The sequence below is a fragment of the Acomys minous genome (genome assembly GCF_964271855.1).
Source record: "Acomys minous genome assembly, chromosome: 9".
NCBI lineage: Eukaryota > Metazoa > Chordata > Mammalia > Rodentia > Muridae > Acomys > Acomys minous.
The window spans coordinates 7,165,714-7,189,165 of NC_140490.1; the positions used below are offsets into that span (position 1 = coordinate 7,165,714).

The following is a 23,452-nucleotide window of genomic DNA, read 5'->3' on the forward strand; positions in this document are numbered from 1 at the left end:
GCGTTTACTGGATTTTTTTAAGATTTATTTTTATTGTTTTTAATTATGCGTGTGTTGGGGGAGGTTGTGGGCACCGGATCATTAGATGCCCTGGAGCTGGATTGACAGGCATTGTGAACTGCCTGCTGCGGGTGCTAGGAACCAAGCCTGGGTCCTCTGCAAACGCAGTACATGCTCTTAACTGCAGAGACGTTTCCCAACCCTATATGTTAGTTTTGCAAATTTTTTTGACAATCTGTACATAGTACATACTTAAGATTTTTCTGAGACAAAGGGAAAATGTATCTGACTAAAGCTGTTTTGTGCTCTGTGGATGTGAAATTGGGTCTTCTCTTTCTTTAGGATTGAAGACAATGATGGTGAGTTCTTGTTAATAGAAGCGGCTGACTTTCTCCCTAAGTGGTTGGATCCTGATAATAGTGCCAACAGGGTAAGTGCACCGGGCTTAGAGAGTAGAGATCCTGTGTACCTAGGCTTCCCAGAGCCCATGGAGAGACTGAGATGTGCCATTTTGCAGGTGTTCTTCCATCAAGGGGAGCTGTGCATCATCCCTGTGCCAAGGAAATCTGAAAGGATATCCTGGTTACCCACGGCACCCCCAACCACCCAGCAAGCTTTGAGTATAATCTCAGCACACCCAGGAGCTGTTTTAGCTTCAGAATCTATACGCGCCGCTGTGGACAGGCGCATCCGCGGGTAAGAAGGGGAACACCGATACTCTTAGCCGAGGAACAGTTTGGTTCAGTGCAGCACAGGTTTTTATTTGCATATAGCATGCCTTCCACCTAGACAAATGCTCATCTACATTTTATTGGTGTTGATGTTCATGACATTGACAGTTAAATTTATGGAATTTACATTGAGAAAGCAGACTGGTTGGTTGATTGAGTGATTGAGATAGGGCCTTGCTGTGTTGCCCAGGCTGGCTTTTAACCCCTACACTCAAGCTAACTCTTCCCTCACCATCCTGAACAGTTGTGACTCTAGGAGTGTGTCACTGTGCTTGGCTTAGATGTCGTTTTTCTTTTCTTATTCTTTTGTGATAGCAAAGTATCATCTGTGAAAATTTGAGATTGGGGCTAGAGAGATGGCTTCATGGTTAAACACACTGGCTGCTCTTCCAAAGACCTGAGTTCAATTCCCAGCCCTCCTCTGGCCAGCCACTCACAACAGCCTTTAACTGCAGCCCTCGGAATCCAGCACCCTCTTCAGGCCTCAGGGAGCACCAGGCACACATGTGGTGCACAGACATACATATAGGCAAAACACTCATACACATAAAATAATAAATAGAGTAAAAATTGAGATATTTAAAAGATGAAAACCTAAAGAAGACAATGTAATACGTTTGCTTTTTGTTTTGTTGCTTTCGGTCCTAGAGCTGCCATATGATCCATTGGCCTCTGTGGAACCCTTTAGGCTTCATTTTGAAGAGAAGGAAAGTCCTAGTAGCACTTTAGTTCAGCGTACTGTCTTAATGATACTAAAATTCTTTTGAAGCTGAATGTGCTAGCTCACACCTTTAGTCTCAGCAGTTGGGAGGCAGAGCAGGAGGATCTCTGTGAGTTCCAGGCCAGCCTGGTCGACAAGGCAAGTTCCAGACCAGCCAGGAGTAGCCAGTGAGACCCTGAAAGACAAAAAACAAAACAAAACAAAACAAAAAAAACCTTTTGATATTTACATATAAAATGAAAGCATTGTGCTACCTCTCATAGGTACCCAGAAAAAACTGAAGCCTCTCTTCATCGAGCCCACTGCTTTCTTCCAGCCGGCATCGTGGCTGTGCTCAAACAACGACCCAGACTGGTGTCCGCAGCAGTCCAGGCCTTCTACCTGCGGGACCCCATTGACCTACGAGCCTGTCGAATTTTCAAGACATTTTTGCCGGAAACACGAATAATGGCATCTGTAAGATATCTTTCTTGAGCACTTAGTTTCTCTTATAATTTCAATAGTTCGCTTAGAAAGGTAATGCACAAATCCTTTCCTTCGTACCCAAGCGTGGGGGTGTTAAGAGACTCCTCACTTTGTAGCTCATGCCCTACCTACTTGTGACCATTTTTCCTACTTCTGTAATTATTTCCTTCTTAACAATGAAACATTTCATCTCTTAAGATTATTATCTTCTAGCCCTCCTAGGTTGCCATAATGTAATTAATAATAGTTCACTAGAGACAGGTCAGCAGTGGGCAGCAGGGTAAACTTCAGTGTGTGGATATGTATCTCTGGCTGTTTCTGAAAACAAGCAGGGCGTGAGCAGGCTGCTTCTCTGCACCCGCTGTGCCTGTGTGAGCACGAAGCCCTTGACTGGACTGTTGTTAGATTTAGCTGTGAAGTGGTATTCAAAACTCGATTTCAAGAAAAGACTCACATATTTTGTATCCCAATGCCCAGGTCACTTTCACTAAATGTCTGTACGCACAGCTGGTGCAGCAGAGGTTTGTGCCAGATCGGCGAAGTGGATACAGGCTCCCACCTCCATCACATCCCCAGTACCGAGCCTGTGACCTGGGCATGAAGTTGGTAATGTTGAACAAGAAAACTACCTACCTTACTTTTTTGCCCCTCCCTCCCTGCCTCCCTCTATTTTTCTTTTCTTCTTTCTCTTTCTTCCCTTCCTTTCTTCCTTCCTTTCTCTAATATGAAAGAGCTTTAAGGGCAGGAGAAACGGCTCAGTGGCTAAAAGTACACACTGCCTTTACAGAGAACCCGAGTTTGATTGCCAACATTCACATCACAACAACCTGTAATTCCAGATCCAGGGCACATCCAGGCTTCAGGCCTCTATGAGTACCTGCCTTCATATGTACACGCCCATCTGCACCCACACCCACACACACACACTACATACATACACACACACACACACACACACACTACATACATACATGAAATAAGATGAAATATTAAAGAAAGATACACTTGAACATTAATGATAGCAATGTAAATTGATTCAAATCTTTATAGGCAACAATATCCTGCTATTCATCAACATTTCAATTGTACCAACCACTGTGCTTGGTTTTTTTTTGGTTTTGTTTTTTGTTTTTGTTTTTTTCTTTTTTGCTTGTCTTTTCCACCTGAGATGAGGAATGATGTAGCACAGGAACTCTAGAAATTATGTCGTGCTTATGTGACAGTGCAGTAGAATTCCTGATTTCATCAGAGCCTCAAGTGAATTAGTCAGTAAATAATGAAGTCCTCTGAGAGTCAGTCCCTTCACACTTTGAGCGAAATAAATTCCACTTGGGCTAAATAATAAAATATAAAAGGTGAAACTCAAAAAAAAAAAAAAAAAAGCCGGGCGTGGTGGCGCACGCCTTTAATCCCAGCACTCGGGAGGCAGAGGCAGGCGGATCGCTGTGAGTTCGAGGCCAGCCTGGTCTACAAAGCGAGTCCAGGACAGCCAAGGCTCCACAGAGAGACCCTGTCTCGAAAAACCAAAAAAAAAAAAAATAAATAAAATAAAAAATAAATAAATAAATAAAGTATGCCTTTCAACCATAAGCAATGAAAGAGTCATTAGTTTGATCTTGTAAAGGTTTCTAGCCCAGCACAGTGTACATCTGTGGCCCCAGCTAGAATCCAGGAGTCAGAACACAGCCTGGAGGACAGAAAGCAAAACTGTCTCAAACACAACAGTAAACGGAAGAAGAGAAATTCTGTATGGAAAATAAAAATGTCAAACTCAAAAGATTCCTGAAAATCTGGAGAAGGAACATTAGATGTTCCTAGAGAAAATATTACTAATTAATTTTAGAAGCTGAGCAGATCATTCTCAGAAACTACATTTTTGTTTTGTTTTGTTTTTCGAGACAGGGCCTCTCTATATTAGCCTTGGCTGTCCTGGACTCACTTCGTAGACCAGGCTGGCCTTGAACTCACAGCGATCTGTCTGCCTGCCTCTGCCTCACAAGTGCTGGGATTAAAGGCGTGCGCCACCACGCCCAGCTTCAGAAAATATAATTTAAAGCTATAAAATAATGGTTTCCACCACTAGATTGGCAAGTATAAAAATGTATTAGAATATATACTGAGTTGGTAAGAATTTTTAAGAATATATAAAGGAAAAAGATACTCTAATATGCCGAGCGGTGATGATGCAGGCCTTTAATCCCAGCACTCAGGAGGCAGAGGCCAGAGGATCTCTTGAGTTCTAGGACAGCCTGGGCTACAGAGTGAGACCTTGTCTTGAAACACTAAAAGAAAGCAGAAAGAAGCATGAGACGATTCAGTCCCTGTGGAGGACAGTGTGTCACTCTCCATCAGCACTGACATTGCCCTGGCCGTTCTGCTGTTTAGTTTCACTTCTAGAAGTGTATTTTCAGGTACAAAACCACATAGATGTATACTCGGGAGCGTCGTCTGTAATGCTGATGGCTTAGGAAACGCCAAGTCTTCAGGGAGAGAATAGGTGAATTACAGCCTGTCTGACAAGTGTGTGCTCATGGGAAATTCTCTCCACAACATGTAGTTACATGCAGAGTAGTGTGACAGAGGGGGCGGAGTGGAAGAGTGTCGTGAAATCTGCCTGAGTGCACAGGCCCCTTCTGAGGGGCAATGTTGGAAGTGGTAATACCGTTTGAGCTAGTGTGCCGTATTAGTCTCGTGGTTTGCTTGTTTTCTTTTTGGTTTTTCAAGACAGGGTTTCTCTGTGTTGCCCTGGCTGTCCTGGACACGCTTTCATAGACCGGGCTGCCTCTGCCCAAGCCCAGTGTCTCGTGATTTTTTTAACTAAAGGTTCTTAAGATGATATTCTCTTCTTTCCTGTGTCTGAGAATGTGCTCAGCCTTCTTACCTTCACATTTTGTTACATTATTTGTTTATTTTGTGTGCATGGCAGGGTTGGGGATCCTGCCACGGTGCATAGCGGGGGTCAGAGACGACTTTTAGGAGCTGGTTCTCTTCTATCATGTGGGTTCTGGGGATTGAACACAGGTCCAGGCTGGGTGGCAAGCATTTTCATCCACTGAGCCATCTTGCCAGCTCAGGGACTGAACACAGGTCCAGGCTGGGTGGCGAGCACCTCTGTCCACTGAGCCATCTCGCCAGCTCAGTAAAAAGCGTTCTGAGGGGCTGGAGAGATGGCTTAGAGGTTAAGGGCACTGACTGCTTTTCCAGAGGTCCAGAGTTCAGTTCCCAGCAACCACATGGTGCCTCACAGCCATCTATAATGAGACCTGATGTCCTCTTCTGGCCTGCAGTTGTACATGCAGGCAGAGCACTGTGTACATAATAAATGAATAAATAAATATTATTAAAAAACATGTTCTGAGTGAAGCTGGGCATTGTGGCATATGCCTTGATCCCAGTACCCAGGAGGCAGAGGCAGGTGGATCTCTGAATTCTGGGCTTCCCAGGGCTACAGAGTGAGACCTGTGAAAAATCACAAAACCAAAAAGTGCTCTGGGTATTCATGGCCCTTGTATCTGGTCACCTGGTTCTTGATTGGGGCTGAACGAGAAGAAATTAATATAAGATGATAGAGAAAAAAGAAAACACTAGAGTAATATAATAAAAATTCTGTCTCTCTTATCTAGGCTCATGGATTTGAGATTTTGTGCTCCAAATGTAGCCCACATTTTTCTGACTCCAAGAAACCCATTGTGACTGCGTCACCACACTGGGCCAGCTTCCTTGAAAGTCTGAAAAGGAATGATTACTTTAAGGTGGGACTTGTGGTACTTGTTTCTTCTTGTGAATGCGTGAGTGCTTGTGTGCATGTGCACGAGTGTGTATTACGTGTGTTCTCATGTGTGGAGGCCAGAGATGGTGGATGGTGCCTTCCTCTCACTAACCTGGAGCTTCCCAGGTGGCTCTCCTGGCTGTCAGGGAGCTTACAGGACCCTTCCTGTCCCTTCTAGCTCTGGGCCAGAGGTCTGCACTGTCACACTGTTGTTGTTTGCTTGTTGTTGTTGCTGCTGTTGTTCGAATGTGGGTGCTGGGAAGTCAAACCCAAGTCTACACAGCAAGACCTTTGTCCACGGCCATCTCCCCAGCTTCTGTAGTGTTTAATTTTAAAGTCTGCAACCCAGAGAAAAATACAGAGGCTCAAATAGAAGGACACCTCGGTGATATGCAGGACGGAAAGCAGGCCATGAGGGAGTATTTATTGAATATTTATGATACCAGAGGATGATTTTTAAATTTTTTGTTCTTGTTTGGGAAGGTTTTATTTTGGTTTTGTTTTTCGAGACAGGGTTTCTCTGTGTAGCCTTGGCTGTCCTGGAGCTTGCTATCTAGACCAGGCTGGCCTTGAATTCAAGGAGATCCTCCTGCCTCTACCTCCCAAATGCTGAAGGGCCACCATACCCTGCTTTGTTGAGGGGGCATGTATGTTGAAGTCAGAGGACAGCTTATTATGAGAATCAGTTTCCCATGTGGATCCCTGAGGTTGAATTCAGGGCATCACGGTAAGCAGTGAGTACTTACCGTGTGTTAAAATAAAATTAGAATTGTCAAGTGACAAAACGTATTACTTGTATCTGATGAACAACTTATAAAACTGAAAAAGAAAACAGGAAGATATTAGACAGGAAAACTAACAAGGATAAGAATCTTAAAAAACTACAAACCACAGCTGGTGTGCATAGAACCAGTGAGTACAGAGTGCTCATCCCTGTGTGCGACTCCTGTATCACACTTACCCTCCCAAGGCTCAGGGAGAGTCTCAAAAGATGGTGAGAAGCAGAGACAGGAGAGCACAGCAGAACTGTCTCCAGGTGCAGCAGTGTCAGCATGTAAGACTAAGCCAGGCAGCAGCAGTGACATATGCAACACCAAGCCAGGCAGCAGCAGTGACATATGCAACACCAAGCCAGGCAGCAGCAGTGACATATGCAACACCAAGCCAGGCAGCAGCGGTGACATATGCAACACCAAGCCAGGCAGCAGCGGTGACATATGCAACACCAAGCCAGGCAGCAGCGGTGACATATGCAACACCAAGCCTGGCAGCAGCAGTGACATATGCAACACCAAGCCAGGCAGCAGCGGTGACAAATGCAACACCAAGCCAGGCAGCAGCGGTGACATATGCAGCACCAAGCCTGGCAGCAGCGGTGACATATGCAACACCAAGCCAGGCAGCAGCGGTGACATATGCAGCACCAAGCCAGGCAGCAGCGGTGACATATGCAACACCAAGCCAGGCAGCAGCGGTGACTTATGCAACACCAAGCCAGGCAGCAGCGGTGACATATGCAGCACCAAGCCAGGCAGCAGTGGTGACATATGCAACACCAAGCCAGGCAGCAGTGGTGACATATGTAACACCAAGCCAGACAGCAGCGGTGGCTTATGCAACACCAAGCCAGACCGAATCCTAGCATGGAAGAGGGAAGTGGGCACAAAGTCTTACCCCTCTGAGGACAGATGCTGGCTGCTGGGAGAGAGTTGGCCACTTTTCCTGAAGGATAGGGCCCCTGAGAGCTACTCATGATCAGTACGTGGTCCTATACCCCAGCCCCGCCCCCCCAGCAGCATGAAGTGGTCTCAGTGGGTTTAAAAACAAACATAGGAAATTGGGAGGGCATATGGTGGAGGAGACAGGAGAGGAACTGAAGGGGCATGAAAAGGTGGTGGTGGACTTGATCAAAGCACCTTTATAAATGTATGAAATTCTCAAGCAATTTAAAAAACTACAAGGCAGGTGTGGTGGCACATGACTCTGATCCTAGCACTCAGGAGACAGAGACATGGGAACCAGTGCAAGTTCCAGGCCACCAAAACTACATAGCAAGACCCTGACCCAAACAAACAAGAAAACAAAACAGAAATAAAGGAGGAGGAAAGACAAATCACAATAAGATGATTAGTACATTTCTCTGAAAATATTTATCTTCAAAGCTGAGTGTGGTGGCTCATGCCTCTAACCCTGGCACTTGGGAAGTGGAGAGAGGAAGGGCAGGAGTTCAAAGTCATGTTCATCTGCATAATGAGTTCCAGGCCAGCCTTGTCTCAAAGAACTAGACTTCACAGGCAGTGAATGTAACACGGTACAAGCACAGTAATGAAGAGAATTTAAAGCGAACGCCCAATACACTGCTGCTAGTGTTGTCATTGATAGGCCTTTAAATGAAAGTAATTTGAGAGTATAATAAGGGTGAGACTGATCAAAATGCATTGCATATATGTATTAAACGTCATGAAACCCATTACTATATGGAACTAAAGTGCTAATGAAACATAATTTGAAGCCAGGTGTGTATACACTTGTAATTCCAGCAAATGGGAGGCTTAGACAGGAAATTCTAAATTCAAGGCCTGCCTGATCATGTAGCTATTTCAAGGCCAGTTGGGCTACTTATAAGGCCAGTTCCAAATAATACTAAAATTGGGCTGGGAGTGTAGCCCTGTGGTGGAGGACTTACGTAGTCTGTGCAAGGCTATGGGGTGAACCTAGTAACACAGAGGAAAAGATGTGAGATTGTGTTCCAAAAACTATGGGAAGTTTCACTGGGAACTTTGATTTTGGATCATCTTTCATGAGAAACACCACGGTGTAGATAAGCCTGTGGGGAGATTATAAGGAATGTGTGACAATGTGAAAGGCTTGGGAGAGGTGGTCTGTCTCTAAAGGCACATGGTAGTGGGAATGGTACTCCTGTAAGGTGTGCAGATAGGAAAAGTGAGAATTATTGTGGGATTAGGCTACACTTCTCGTCCTGTTTGGCAGAGTTTCTGGGTCTCGTTTTAGAAGTTAGTTACTAAACAGTCAATTATAAATAAATAAAAATGGATAGGACACCTTCCAGACAGGAAAGAGTCTCTGAATGCTAAAATGTTAAGTGTTGGGGCACAGCCCTTAATCCCACCAGATGCGTTCAAAATCTGCGACTCCAAAGCTGACCTGTTCTGCGTAGTGGATTCCAGGCATCCAGGCTGCAGAATGAGCCCTTGTCTCAAGGAAAGAAAAGGAAAACAAAAGAACTAAGAATGCATCCAGCCTTGTCCCTTACTTTCTTTGAAGAAACTGGAGTCCACCAGATAAATTAATGACAAAACACAAGTCAGGCGCGGCCTCTGGGTTCCTGAATGTCTCACTTCTTTGGAACTCACTAGTGGGTGTTTAAGTCCTGTTCTCATGGCCACTGTTGTGCTTTCAGGGACTGATGGAAGGCTCTGCTCAGTACCAGGAAAGACTGGAAATGGCGAAGAACTATTTCCAGCTCTCCGTACACCGGCCAGAAAGGTATGATAGCTAGGGCCTCCCGCAGTAAGACAGGGTGGTGTCTGGGCACTTCTTTTTGGATAATATATTTTTTAAAAACTATCATGGCTGTAGGTACATGTAATGTGTTATGAATCCAGACACGGGCATGCCATGGCGTGTGTGTGTGTGTGTGTGTGTGTGTGTGTGTGTGTGTGTGTGTGTGTGTGTACGTAGAGGACAGTTTTCTTTTTCTTTTGTTTTGTTTTGTTTTGTTTTTCCGAGATAGGGTTTCTCTGTGTAGACCAGGCTGGCCTCAAACTCACAGTGATCTATTTGCTTCTGCCTCCCGAGTCCTGGCCTTAAAGGCATGCACCACTGCACCTGGCCTTAGAGGACAACTTTCAAAGTTGTCCTCTGTGGATGCTGGGATCTAACTCGGGTCATCAGGCTTCCATGGGTGTCTTGCCTGTCATAAATAAGATTGTTGTTATTGTTATGAAAATAACATAGATACTCTAGAACAAATAAAGAAGAATGTAAGGACTTTTTCTTTTTTCTTTGAAACAGGGTTTCTCTGTGTAGCCCTGGCTGTCCTAGACTCTCTTTGTATACAAGGCTGGCCTTGAACTCACAGAGATCCACCTGCTTCTGCCTCCTTAGTGCTGGCATTAAAGGCACGCGCCACCTGGCTGAAAGAAAATACTTATACCAAAGTTGACCACTATTATTTTGATTTATTGCTTTGTAGAGATTTTTACCATTTGTATCTATGTTATAGATACTTGTTCATAATTTTATTTATTCATTTTTCTATGAGTACAATGTTTTGTTTTTTGAGACAGGGTTTCTTTTCTGTGGAACTCACTCTGTAGACTAGGCTGGCCTCAGACTCAGAGATCCGCCTGTCTGCCTCCCAAGTGGTGGGATTAAAGGCCTGGCCACCACTGCCTGGCAAGTACAATTGGTTTTAATAATTTTATTGCTTTTATGTATGAGTTTTACCTGTATGTATGTTTGAGCCCACATGATGCCTCATTCCCTAAGGAAGCCAGAGCTGGTATTAGATCCTCTGGAGCTAGGTCACAGACAGTTGAGAGCCACCGTGTGGGTGCTGGGAACTGAACCCAGGTCCTCTGGAAGCGCAACCCCTTTGAGCCATCACTGCACTCCCCTGCAGCTCTTTATAACACAATATCTGAGGAACTGTAAGGCACACAACTGTTTTTGTTTCTGAAGAAAATATACACACTGCTTAAACATGTAATATTTTAAGCTAGGTGAGGTGGTTCACTAGTGTAACGCTAGCACGCAGGAGGCTGAATCAGGGGGATCATTGTGTGAGTTTGAGCCTAGCTGTGCTCCATAATTTGTAGGCAAACCTCACCCATGAAGAGAAACCTTGACTCAAGAAACAAAACCACCAGAATTTTTCTGCAGTCTCATTTTGATTTGCTTTGCTTTGGTCTTTTGAAAATTTGAGTCAGAGTCTCACTATGTAGCCCAGGCTGGCCTCAGAGTCTCACTGTGTAGCCCAGGCTGGCCTCAGAGTTTCACTATGTAGCCCAGGCTGGCCCTAGAGTCTCACTATGTAGCCCAGGCTGGCCTCATGTTCTTTTTCCTTTTGCCTCCTCCTCCCAAGTTCTGGAAATAAGAACGTGAGCCACCATGCCTGGCCTCTTATTATAAGCCAGGTTCTTCCTCTAGACCTGTTCTTGAATCCCAGAGCTTAGACATCTTCTGTTTTCTTTTATTTAGATTTATTTCACTTTATGTCTGTAGTATTTTGCCTGTGTGTATGTGTACCATGTTCGTTCCTGGCATCCTCAGGTCAGGAGAGGGCATCAGATCCCTGGAACTGGAGTTAGCAATGATTGTGAACTAACCTGTGAGTACTGGGAAACAAACCTGGATGCTCTGCAAGAGTTAAGTGTTCTTAACCAGAGCCACCAGTCTCTCCAGTCCTTAGAGCTAGCTTTCTTTTGGTTTTTTTTTGAGACAAGGTTTCTCTGTGTTAACCACGCTGGCCTTGAACTCACAGAGATCTGTTTGCCTCTGCCTCCAGAACCACCATACCCAGCTAGAGCTTTCTAACAGGGGTTTTTGACTTTTTGTCTCTGTATTGAGACAGGGTCTTGTATAGCCCAGGCTAGTCCTTAATTTATTATGTAGCTGAGGTTAAGCTTAAACTCCTGATTTCCTACCTCTACTTTCCAGGCAGTGCTGCCCTGCCAGCTAGTTTCATAATCTTTTTCTAGCACCACTGTCATCCTCACTGTCCTTGGTCCAGTCTGTAGCTTCTGTTTACCATTATCTGTGTCCTGCACTCTTCCTTTCTGCCCACCACACCACAACTGTGTCCATACCTAAACTCAGTTGCCAACCTCTGGTGGCTGTTTCCTTTCAATTCAACCATTATAGCCAGGAAAATATATCTCTGGTCATCCTATTCTCACATCTCTTAAAAATTATGGGATAATATAATAATGAAAATTTGCAGGTACCTGAAGTATCCATCCAAAATGGATAAGTGAATTGTAGTTTTTTTTTTTTTCAGATAAAAGTATGCATGTGTTTTGTGTACAACATGGTATTTTAAAGTGTATATCCACTGCAGAATGGTTAATTTAAGTAAAATGTGTATTAACTCATATACTTGATGATGTACTTAAAAAATACAGAGTGAGGGCTGGAGAGATGGCTCAGAGGTTAAGATCACTGTCTGTTCTTCCAAAGGTCCCAAGTTTAATCCAGTAACCACATGGTGGCTCACAACCATCTACAATGAGATCTGGTGCCCTCTTTGGGCCTGCAAGCAGAATACTGTATAAATAATAAATAAATAAATCTTAAAAAAAAAATACAGAGTAAGCTGGGTGTGGTGTCGCATGCCTTTAAATCCAGCACTCTGGAGGCAGAAGCAGGGGGATTTCTGTGAGTTCAAGGCCAGCCTGGTCTACAAAGCCAGGACTACAAGAGAAACCCTGTCTCAGAAGGAAAACAAACAAAAAAACAAAAAACAAAACAGAGTGGATTGTGAATGCTCTGGGTGCACTGCCAGCCACAGTGTACTTGTGAGAGTCAGAAGACAGTTTGCAGGAGTCAGTTTCCGCCTTCCTCTGGCTCCTGAGGACCACACAGCGGCAGCAGGTTCGGTAGCAGGTACCTTTTGCCCTCTGAGCCATGGTTCAGGCCATATCTCTTCTTACAAAGAAAACTTGTCCGCAGCCCAATAAAAGTAATTAATTGCCCTATTGTTGTCTTTTCAGTATATGCTGTTCTCAAATGACTATATTTTGTCATAAAAAAGATATTTTTAGGGTTTTGTCTTGGTTGGTTTTCAGTATCTTTTTTGCCCTGGTTGGCCTCAAACCTGTTGCATAGTTGTGACTGGTTTTGAAGTCCTGATCCTCCTGCCTCTGCTTTTACAATGGCGCTGTTACAGGCATGCACCACCATACCTGTGTTTTGCATTTATTCTTTATTCTTGCCCAGTAAGGTTTGTGTAACATGGGGTAGGGATAATTTATTACTCGGGTGATTTTTCAAAGTACTCACTGTTTATTAAATTTACTTCATCTAAATAGTTGAGGTATTTAGTGTAGATAGTAAGTCATGTCATCATCATAAAGAAGTGATTTTGTCTTTCATTTTTTTATAGTTCACTTGCTATGAGCCCAGGTGAAGAAATCTTAACCGTGTTACAGACACTGCCATTTGATATGGAAGCACTCAAGAAAGAAGCAGCTGATCTTCCTCCTGAGGATGGTGAGGGAGAAGGTCAGCACTAGACTGCCTTTCGGGGTAGGCGGGAGCCTCTCCTGTGACGTGGCATATCTGCTTTCTCTCTCAGATGACCAGTGGTTAGACCTCTCACCAGACCAACTGGACCAGCTGCTGCAAGACACTGCGGGCAGAAAAGAGTCTCATCCCAGTCCCCAGCAGGAGGAGGAGAGCTATGATGTAGCGCAGGTCTCAGACAGCATGAAGGCCTTCCTCTCCAAAGTGTCAACCCATAAGGGGGCAGAGCTGCCCAGGTGAGCGTGTCACAGCAGAAGCGCCCAGTGGCACAGAAGTCAAAGTCATCGTCATCAGTGGAGAATGTGTTTCCACTTCTGTCCTGTTTCGTTTGAGATAAGAGTCTTACTGTGTTGCCCTGGTTGCTAACTCCTGGGCTTAAGGTCTCTGTCTCGGCCTTCTGAGCAAATAGCCACATGCCACCACACTTGGCATTGTTTTGATTTCGCTTTTCTCCCCATTTTTTCTTTTCTTCTTGTATGTGTGTGATTGTTGTTTTTATTTTTGAGCAATTTTCTTGTGCTGCTTTGCTTCTTCTTTTGGTGCTGGATAGAGTTATACCTTTAAGTAGCCTTTGTAATTCCCGAAGAAAGACAGACAACTCAAAGGATTTAAAGCCATCACCCAGAACCATGGCACTTCCACGTAACTCTCTTTTGTTACTTAGTTTTTTTGAGAGTGGTCTTTCTGCATAGCCCTGGCTATCCTGGAACTCACTATGTAGACTAGGCTAGCCTTGAAATTACGGCTATCTGCCTGCCTCTGCCTCGAGAGTGCTGGTATTAAAGATATGAAGCTCCCATGCCCAGCTTCTTTAGACTCTAATTCGGAACCTGTAGACTCTGTAGCATGCAGCTGTCAGCAGGCTCAGGCTTCTGATCTCCTTCCCCACAAGCAGCTTGGATTCTTAAAACTCAAAGAGAGGGATTAAAGGAACTCATCACAACTGTGAAGTTGTTTGTGGCAAGTAACTAGGAAAAAGGTGGATAGAATTTCTACCTGTACAGCAAGTGTCTCTCTTCTTTTCTTTTTTGGTGGTAATGGGATCGACCCAGAGGCTGTAGGCCATTGGCCCAGAGGCTGTAGGCAATTGACCAGAGGCTGTAGGTCATGGGCCAGAGGCTGTAGGCTATTGACCCAGAGGCTGTAGGCCATTGACCCAGAGGCTGTAGGCCATGGGCCAGAGGCTGTAGGCCATTGACCCAGAGGCTGTAGGCCATTGACCCAGAGGCTGTAGTCATGGGCCACAGGCTGTAGGCCATTGACCCAGAGGCTGTAGTCATGGGCCACAGGCTGTAGGCCATTGACCCAGAGGCTGTAGTCATGGGCCACAGGCTGTAGGCCATTGATCCAGAGGCTGTAGGCCATGGGCCAGAGGCTGTAGGCCATGGGCCACAGCTGTCTGTGCACACTAACAAGTGCATCCTGATGAGCTCCTTCTCCAGCCCAGTGACCCTGTGTCAGAGTCAATATTCCTGAACTGTAAGAAGAGATTCCAGTTAATGCTCATTGTTTGTTAGGAAGGAAAGAATAAGGGAAGGTACAATTTTATCAATTTTGATAAGCTTTGATTTTTGTTACTGCTTTTTTCTTGCCTTAAAATCATATGAAATCATGGTCCTCCTGACTACACATCCCAAGTGCTGGGGTTAAAGGCATAACTTGGGGTCCTGTAAGAATGCGTGTTAGGTAAATGAACTCAGATAAATCATTTCTCTTCCTATGTATCTTGTAGGGAGTAAAGGACAGACAGGTCAACAAATGAATATCCTTGAATGTATGTAAACAAGGTATAATTTTTACTTTTTTGTCACCAGATTTTTGTATTTCTGTTGCCACTCAAGGCTGATAAAGTACAAGGAGTTTTTATTTAGTTAAACTACAATTTCCAGCCGGACGTGGTGGCGCACACCTTTAATCCCAGCACTCAGGAGACAGAGGCAGGCGGATTGCTGTGAGTTCGAGGCCAGCCTGGTTTACAAAGTGAGTCCAGGACAGCCAGGGCTACACAGAGAAACCCTGTCACAAAAAACCAAAACCAAAACCAAAACCCAAAAAACAAAAAACCCTACAATTTCCATTGCTGTTCCTTTCTTGGACGTTTCTGGTAGTTTCTCTAAGCTAGCACCATCTTAGGAAATGCCTCCGAGACTGTGGTCAGGCTAAACTCCGTGCCCTTTCCCCTTTGATTTTTCAGAGACACTTCGGAAGCTCCAATCACTTTTGATGCAGATTCTTTTCTGAATTATTTTGATAAGATTTTAGGTGAGTTACAGTGTGGTGTTTAATTTTTTTTCAAACTGTTGACAGAGCACTGGGACATCAGATCATTTATGAGCCAAAATACTGCTTTCTCTTGATGGTTTCGAGTTGTGTTAAACCATAAATCACTGCGCTGTTGAGTCAAGTTACAGAAGCAGCCTACTTTGTGTTTGACCAGCTGGCTGCTTGCTGGCTATGCTTTTGAAAGGGTTTTAATGTGGCTCCTATGTTACATTTTTGTTTTTTCTTTCAGACTTTCTGTTTTAGAAATCAATCCGAAAATAAACAACACAGAGCTGGGGAGACGGCTCAGTTAGTAAGGTGCCTGCTGCATGGGAGCATGAGTTGAGCTCCTGGCGCTCACAGAGAGCCAAGCACAGATGGACTGGCCTCCAACTCCAGTGTGTAGGGACAGAAATGGATAGGCTGGTCCCTGGAGCCTGCCGGCGAGCTCCAGGTTCAGCGGGGAGATTCTGTGTCAAAATAAAAGGTCAAGAGTGGTAGAAGACACCTGATAGCAACTTCCAGCCTCCACATGTGCTTGTACACATGCAGACACACTAGAACACACACCTGTGCACACATGCATACACACACAAAACAAAAACACAGGGGTATGACTGGGCTGTGTACTGGAGAGTAATCAGTAAATATTTGAAGATATTAACTCTTCCTAGTAAGCAAGCAAATGTAAAATAAAATAAAAGCACATTTTTTTCTCACCTTATTGAAAAAATTAATAATCAGCTTTCTTCTTCTTTTTTATTCCCCCGGAGACCGGGTTTCTCTGTGTAGCCTTGGCTGTCCTGGACTAACCTTGTAGATCAGGCTGGCTTCAAACTCACAGCGATCCACCAGTCTCTGCCTCTGGAGTGCTGGGATTAAGGCGTGTACTACCATGCCCGGCCTTAAGCTTTCTTTCTTCTTTTTTTTTCTTTTTGGCTTTTCATGTCAGGGTTTCTCTGTGTACCCTGGCTGTCGTAGACTCACTCTGTAGACAGCTGGCCTTGAACTCAGATCCCCTGGAACTGTAGTTAGAGGATGTTGTGAGCCACCTGGCATGGACTCTCAGAACCAAACTCTGGTCCCTTCAAAGTCCTGCAAGCCAGCCCCATGGTTTTCTTTCTTTTTTTCACTTTTTAAGATTTATTCATTATTTATATAGCAATCTGCCAGCATGTGTGCCTGTGTACCAGAAGAGGGCACAAGATCTCACTATAGATGGTTATGAGCCATCTTGTGGTTGCTGGGAATTGAATTCAGGACCTTTGGAAGAATAGCCAGTGTTCTTAACCTCTGAACCATCTCTCCAGCCCCATCTCTCCAGTCACCGAGATGTCCTCACAGCAGACTGTGTTCACTGTGTGTTCTAGTGTCTGCGTGTGTACAAGTGTGTGGAGAAGTTGGTGTCAGGTGTCTTCTACCACCCTTTGCCTTAAATTTCGACCCAAAGTGTCCACACTGAATCTGGGGTTCACCAGCTAGGAAATAATGTCTCTGTGTAGTAGAATGTTGACATCAACGTATAGCTGTGTAATTTCCTAATTTAAGATTCTTTTAAATGTGTATTTGTATTTTTAAAGGTTTATTTTATGTATAAGTATTTTGCCTATGTGTCTTTATGTGCACCATATGTGTGCCTGGTGCCTGAGATGGCCAGAGAGGGTGTTGAATACCCTAGAGTTGTGAGTTACCATGTGGGTGCTGGGAGCCAAACCCAGGTTCTCCACAAGACAACAAGTGTTCTTAACCTCTGAGCCATTTCTTCAGCCCCCTGTATTTTATCTATAGATATTTTATGTTTCTGGGAATCAAGCCCAGGGCCTCACACATGCTAGTCAAGTTCTCTGCCGTTAAGCTATAATCTCAGCCCAGTTTTAAAATGAAAAAACAGAAAATTATTAGTTTGTGTGTGTTGTATGTTTATGTGTATTGTGTGTGTATATGTGTGTTGTGTTGGGGGCATGTATATGTAATAGCGTGTGTGTAAAGGTCAGAGGACAATTTTGTGGAGTAGTTTTCTCCTTACACCTTAGGGTCACCAGGTTGCACAGCAAGCACTTGTCCTTGAAAGCCATCTCAACAGGCCAGCTTTTCATCTTTTGAGGAAAAAAAACTTTAATTAATTAAATCACCTTAAAAAACTAAACTTTAGGCTGGGCAGTGGTGGTGCTTGTCTTTAATCTCAGCACTCGGGAGGCAGAGGCAGGTGGATTGCTGTGAGTTCAAGGCCAGCCTGGTCTATAAAGTGAGTTCAGGACAGCCAAGGCTACACAGGGAAACCCTGTCTTGAAAAAAGAAAAAAAAAAAAGAAAAAAAACCTAAACTTTAATCCCTTATCTCAGCCTATTCATGGTTCTTTTAAATGTCTCCCGAATCACCGTTTTGGTAAAGGATTGGCCCCCACCAGAGACAAGGGTTTCTCTGTGGAGTCCTGGCTGTCCTGGAACTCGCTCTGTAGGCCAGGCTGGCCTGGGTGAGCTCTGCCCGCCTCTGCCTCTGAGTGCTGGTATTAAAGGTGTGCACCACCAGCAGCACCACCACCCAGCTTGGGAAAAGATTTTTATAAAGTGGTTGGATTAACTCATTTGATCCTTGTGGAACATTGCTCAAAAAAATTTTGCCACGTGGTTCTTCCTGTGTGTCTGTCACTATAGGGACAAAGCCTCAAGAGTCAGACTCAGATGAACTAGACGAAGATGACTTCGAATGTTTAGACAGTGATGATGACTTGGGCTTTGAGGCTCAGGAGCCTGAATCTCTAAAAGGAGCTCTTGGAAGTCTGAAGTCCTACATGGCCCAGATGGACCAGGAGCTGGCGCACACCAGCATGGGCAAAAGCTTCAGTACCCGAAAGCAAGCGGTAAGTGTTGTTTTGTTGTTGTTGTTTTGTTTGTTTGGTTTGGTTTTTCTTTTTGTTGTTGTTGTTGTTGTTGTTTTTTTGTTTGGTTTGGTTTGGTTTTTCGAGACAGGGTTTCTCTGTATAGCCTTGGCTGTCCTGGACTCACTTTGTAGACTAGGCTGGCCTTAAACTCACAGTGATCCACCTGCCTCTGCCTCCCGAGTGCTGGGATTAAAGGCGTGCGCCACCACCACCGCCTGGCATGATAAAGTGTTTTTTAACCTCTACTTCTCCAAGTATGTGTAAGAGAGTGACGTCATATGTCATCTGAATTTTCCCTTCTTTTGATTTGTGAGGTTTGGAATGAATGAGCACTAATTTTACTGACTGATTGATGCTAAGAATTGCCTGCAGGACCTGGAGTCCGTGCTAAGCACATAGCCTATCCCAACCCCAAGAATGCTAGCTTTCCCTTAACCTTGGCATAAGGAGAGGCTATAGAGGCCAGGTGCACTGACATGTTCCTAATACTCACAGCTACTCAAGAGCCCGAGAAGGGAGGGTCGCTTAAGCCCAAGTTTGAGGCCCCTGGGGCAGCATATTGAGACTATGAAAGAGGGGGCAGGTGCTGAGAGTGTAGCTCGGTGGTAGAGCAGGTATCTGATGTGCACAAAGCCTTTGGTTGAGTCCTCACCACTGTAAGGAAAAAGCAGATTATAAACTCTAGTTCCAGGGGATCTGATGCCCTCTTGGTGGGCACCAGGCATGTACTTGGTACATACAGATATTTGCAAGGAAACCATTAATACACATAAAATACATAAATCTTACCCTAAAAAGCCCCAGAATATTTAATTTTTAGAAATACATATCTCTGTCTGTGGGTGTTTGTGTTCATGTATGCCTGTGCACCATGTGTATGCTTGGTGCCTTTGGATTTCCTGGGACTGAAGTTATAGATGGGACTGGAATTACAGAGTTGTGAGCCATTATGTGGGTGCTGGGAATTACACATGGGTCCTCTAGATCAGCTAGTTGTTCCCAACCACTGGTGTGTGTGTGTGTGTGTCTGCGTATCTATGTACATGTGTATTCAAGTGCACATCACTGCGCATGTGCTGAGGAGAGAGCATTAAATCCTTTACAGCAGAGTAGCAGCTGTGTGCAGAACACCTGTCTTGTTACTTGGTGCTGCAGCTGTAACTGCTCTTCATGATGCCACAGATGCACTCTCAGCCGCGGAGCCGTCATCCCTCTAGCCCCTGTAGTTATAGTCCTTATGTGGACTTAAAGTAAAAAATCTTTATGTACCCAAATTAGTATGTGATTATTACCACTACTGCCATTATAAGTGGATATATTGTTTTGTTTTTTCAAAACAGAGTTTCTCTGTATAGCACTGACTGTCCTGGAACTAGCTTTGTAGACCAGGCTGGCCTCAAACTCACAGCAATCTGGTTGCCTCTGCCTTTCAGAGTGATGAGATTAAAGGCATGTGTTTGTTACCATACCTGGCTCTTTTCTTTTCTTTCTTTCTTTCTTTCTTTCTTTCTTTCTTTCTTTCTTTCTCTCTCTCTCTCTCTCTTTCTTTCGTGCGTGTTCAGAAGGGGAGGAGAGTGCAGAAGTTTTGGGCATAGAGCCTCACTCAGTAGCCTAAGTTGGCCTCAGATTGTGCTGGGATTATAGGCATGAGCCACCATGCCTAGCAGTAAGTAGTTTTTTGTTTGTTTTTGAGACAGGGTTTCTCTGTGTAGCCTTGGCTGTCCTGGACTCACTCTGTGACTAGATTGGCCTCAAACTCACAGTGATCCACCTGCCTCTGCCTCACCAGTGCTGGTATTACAGGTGTGCGCCACCGCGCCCGGCTCTGTTTTGTTTTTGTAAAAGAGAAGAGGAGCTGGAGTGATGGGTCAGTGGGTAAGGGGCTGGTTCTCAGGCCTGACAACCTGGGTTCAGTCCCTGTGGTGCACATGGCAGCAGGAGAGAGCCAATTCCCCAAAACTGACCTCTGATTTCTGAGTACCCATGTACAGTACATACCAACTACACACACACACACACACACACACAAAACCAATTCCCCAAAACTGACCTCTGATTTCTGAGTACCCATGTACAGTACATACCAACTACACACACACACACACACACACACACACAACCAATTCCCCAAAATTGACCTCTGATTTCTGAGTACTCATGTGCATAACACACACACATACACACATTGGGGCAATAAATAAACCTTAAAAAAATTTAAAGAGGCCAGGCATGGTGGTGCACACCTTTAATCCCAGCACTTGGGAGGCAGGCAGGGTGGTTTCTGAGTTCAAGGCCAGCCTGGTCTACTGAGTGGGTTCCAGGACAGCCAAGGCTACACAGAGAAACCCTGTCTCAAAAACAAAACAAAACAAACAAACAAACAAACAAAAACCCCCAAAAAACAAAATTTAAAGAGAGCTAAGAGGAGCTTAATATCCAGATAACTTGTCTTAATTGTTTCCCTAGTTAAGAGCCAAATTTAGAATTCTCCCATTCACATATCTTAGTGTTTTTTTTTGCCAACACTGTTTATCTATCAAGAAGTATTATGGGAAGAGCACAGACACTAGAGTGTCATGGTTCAGAGTTTGAAATGTGGCTCAGCCATTTACTGTGCATTAACTAAGCAGTAGCTCTCGTGTCATGGGATTCATGTGGAATAAGAGTAAAGCCCATGAGAGCTCATGGCTGATGTGAACTCTTTGCTTTACTCGTCTAGACCACATTTAAAACTGCAATTTCTTTCAACCTAACAGAGATTTATTAGATTTAATTGTGAATAAATATCACCCAAGGATCTTGTTATAATACAGGCCTTTATGAGAAAAATGGACAAAGAGCTGAAATTTTCTGTTTGGAGAAATCCTGAGAGAGGCAGACTGTTAGTCCATGGACCACAGTTTGAGTGACAAGATATAAAGTCTTCAGGTTGAGATGCAGCTTTTTAGATTGTTTCCCTAGCCTGTGAAATCAGAGGCCCAAGTAACAAGCCGGGTGCTTTGTAACTGGACGCCAACTCTAGATGTTGTAGTCAGGGGACAAAAAGGAAACCTAACCTTTTTCATTTGGAAGAAAATTTACATTTGTTTTTTATTAATGTTTTAATATGAACAATGCTGTGAGTGTATATTTTTTTCTTCTTTTTCTTTCTTTCTTTCTTTTATTTTATTTTATTTATTTGGTTTTTCAAGACAGGGTTTCTCTGTGTAACAGCTCTGGCTCTTTTGGACTCTCTTTGTAGACCAGGCTGGCCCCGAACTCATATCAATTTGCTTGCTTCTGCCTCCCAGTGCTGGGATTAAAGGCATGTGCCAATGCCACCCAGCGATGAGTGTACATCTACTTATTTATTTATTTATTTATTTATTTATTTATTTATTTATTTATTATGTATGCATTACTCTGCCTGCTTGTACCCCTGAAAGCCAGAAGAGGGCACCAGATCTCATTATAGATGGTTGTGAGCCACCTCATGGTTGCTGGGAATTGAACTCAGGACCTCTAGGAAGAGAGGTCAGTGCTCTTAACCTCTGAGCCATTTCTCCAGCCCTGAGTGTACATCTCTAATGCTAGCGATCTCTTTTGGGTTATTTCAAAGTAGGGGCAGATTTGTTCAATTTGTAGGAATTCTTTTGATACAGAAATTTATCACAATCTTTAGAGACCGGTTTCTTTTAAGAAAGGCTCTCTGGTCCAGATTGTCCGTCAGCTCCCTGTAGAGCTGAGGAGCAGTGATCCTCTGGCTTCTGCCTCCCAAGTGCCAGGATTACAGGCACGTGCCACCACATGTGATGGCACCAGGTGCTAGTATATGCATTGTCATGTTATTAGAGCTCATTTTCACTTTGTGTCACTAAGAATTGGAAATTTCATTTTAAATTTAGAATTTAAGTATATATTATTACTAAACTGTTGCATTTTACTGTAGTCAACATCCAATCTGAAGGGTTACTATCTCGTGTTTTCCCTCCCTCCCTCTGCCTCTCCCTCTCCATCTTCCTCCTTCCCTCCCTCTAGAATAAGGAAGCTCCATCCCAGACTGGAAATAAGAATTCAGATGAAGATTCTGGTGCAGAAAATTGCGTAGTGGAAGCTGTGGATGTAGACCTGAACCTGGTTTCAAATATACTGGAATCCTACAGTTCCCAGGCTGGGCTGGCGGGGCCTGCTTCCAACCTGCTCCATAGCATGGGGGTGCGGCTGCCTGACAATGCCGATCACAACCCCCAAGCGAGCCAGTGAAGGCACCTCCTGCGCATCAGCTGCCCTTCTCCTTGAATAAACGCGGAGTCAAATGTGTTCGTTTCTAATCGACTCTTCATAAGAACGTCTTGCGTGGAAAGTTGCAGACTCTCAGCACTACCCTCTCCACAAGCCCTGTGACCTAGACACAGGTACTCATGAGCTTGTTTTGTTTACATTTTCCCAAGATGTGGGCTTCCTTGTAGCTTAGTAACACACTGCACCATTGGTGCAATTTCTTTGTAAGGTATGTTCTTACTCAGGTCAGAATTCTGGTTTTTTGTTTGTTTGTTTTTGTTTTTTTGTTTTTTGAGATAGAGTTTTTCTGTGTAGTCTTGGCTGTCTTGGACTCACTCTGTAGACCAGCCTGGCCTGGCCTCAGGTTGGAATTCTAAGTTGGCAACATGTCCCATTTAACTTTTTTTTTTTTTTTTTTTTTTTTTTGAGACCAGGTTTCTCTCTGTAGCCATGGTTGTCCCGGACTCACTTTGCAGACTAGGCCAGCCTCAAACTCACAGAGAACTGCCTGCCTCTGCCTCTCTGAGTGCTGGGATTAGAGGCCTGCACCACCACGCCCTGCTCTTAATTTACTTTTTTAAATAATTTATTATTTATACAGTATTCTGCTCTTATGCGTGCTTGCCCACCACAAGAAGGTGCCAGATCTCTTTACAGATGGTTGTGAGCCACCATGTGGTTGTTGGGAATTGAACTAGGTACCTTTAGAAGAGCAGACAGTGCTCTTAACCTCTGAGCCATCTCTCCAGCCCTCTTAATTTACTTTTTTTTTTTTTCAAGACAGGGCCTCTTTGTGTATTCTTGGCTGTCCTGGAGTCATTTTGTAGACCAGGCCTCAAACTCACAGTGATCTGCCTGCCTTTGCCTCCCAAGTGCTGGGATTACGCCACCATGCCTGGCTCTTAATTTACTTTTTAATGAGATATAAAATGCTAAAATTTAAAGTGTTCAGTCTGTGACATTCTATACATACACTCCTAATTTTATATATATAGGCCTGCCTTTGCCTCCTTGAGTGCTGGGATTAAAGGGGTGCGCCACCACACCCGGCTAAGAACTTACAGGTGTGGGCCATCACACCCAGCTTTCCTTTACTC

At 44.2% G+C, this 23,452-nt stretch overlaps 1 protein-coding gene across 2 annotated transcripts in view; it reads left to right on the forward strand.

The window, feature by feature from the left end:
- The window catches only part of ECD (ecdysoneless cell cycle regulator), a 32,447-nt gene extending 10,053 nt beyond the window's left edge, over positions 1–22,394 (forward strand). For both annotated transcript variants that reach the window (XM_084794952.1, XM_084794953.1), the window contains exons 4-14: positions 343–430; positions 518–696; positions 1,716–1,908; positions 2,395–2,523; positions 5,541–5,669; positions 9,108–9,193; positions 12,813–12,919; positions 13,005–13,188; positions 15,147–15,214; positions 17,869–18,074; positions 22,113–22,394. In XM_084794952.1, coding sequence (XP_084651078.1) covers positions 343–430; positions 518–696; positions 1,716–1,908; positions 2,395–2,523; positions 5,541–5,669; positions 9,108–9,193; positions 12,813–12,919; positions 13,005–13,188; positions 15,147–15,214; positions 17,869–18,074; positions 22,113–22,337 — 1,594 coding nt within the window. In that variant the 3' untranslated portion in view covers positions 22,338–22,394. The remainder of the gene's footprint in view (positions 1–342; positions 431–517; positions 697–1,715; positions 1,909–2,394; positions 2,524–5,540; positions 5,670–9,107; positions 9,194–12,812; positions 12,920–13,004; positions 13,189–15,146; positions 15,215–17,868; positions 18,075–22,112) is intronic.
- The last annotated feature ends 1,058 nt before the right edge of the window (positions 22,395–23,452 follow it).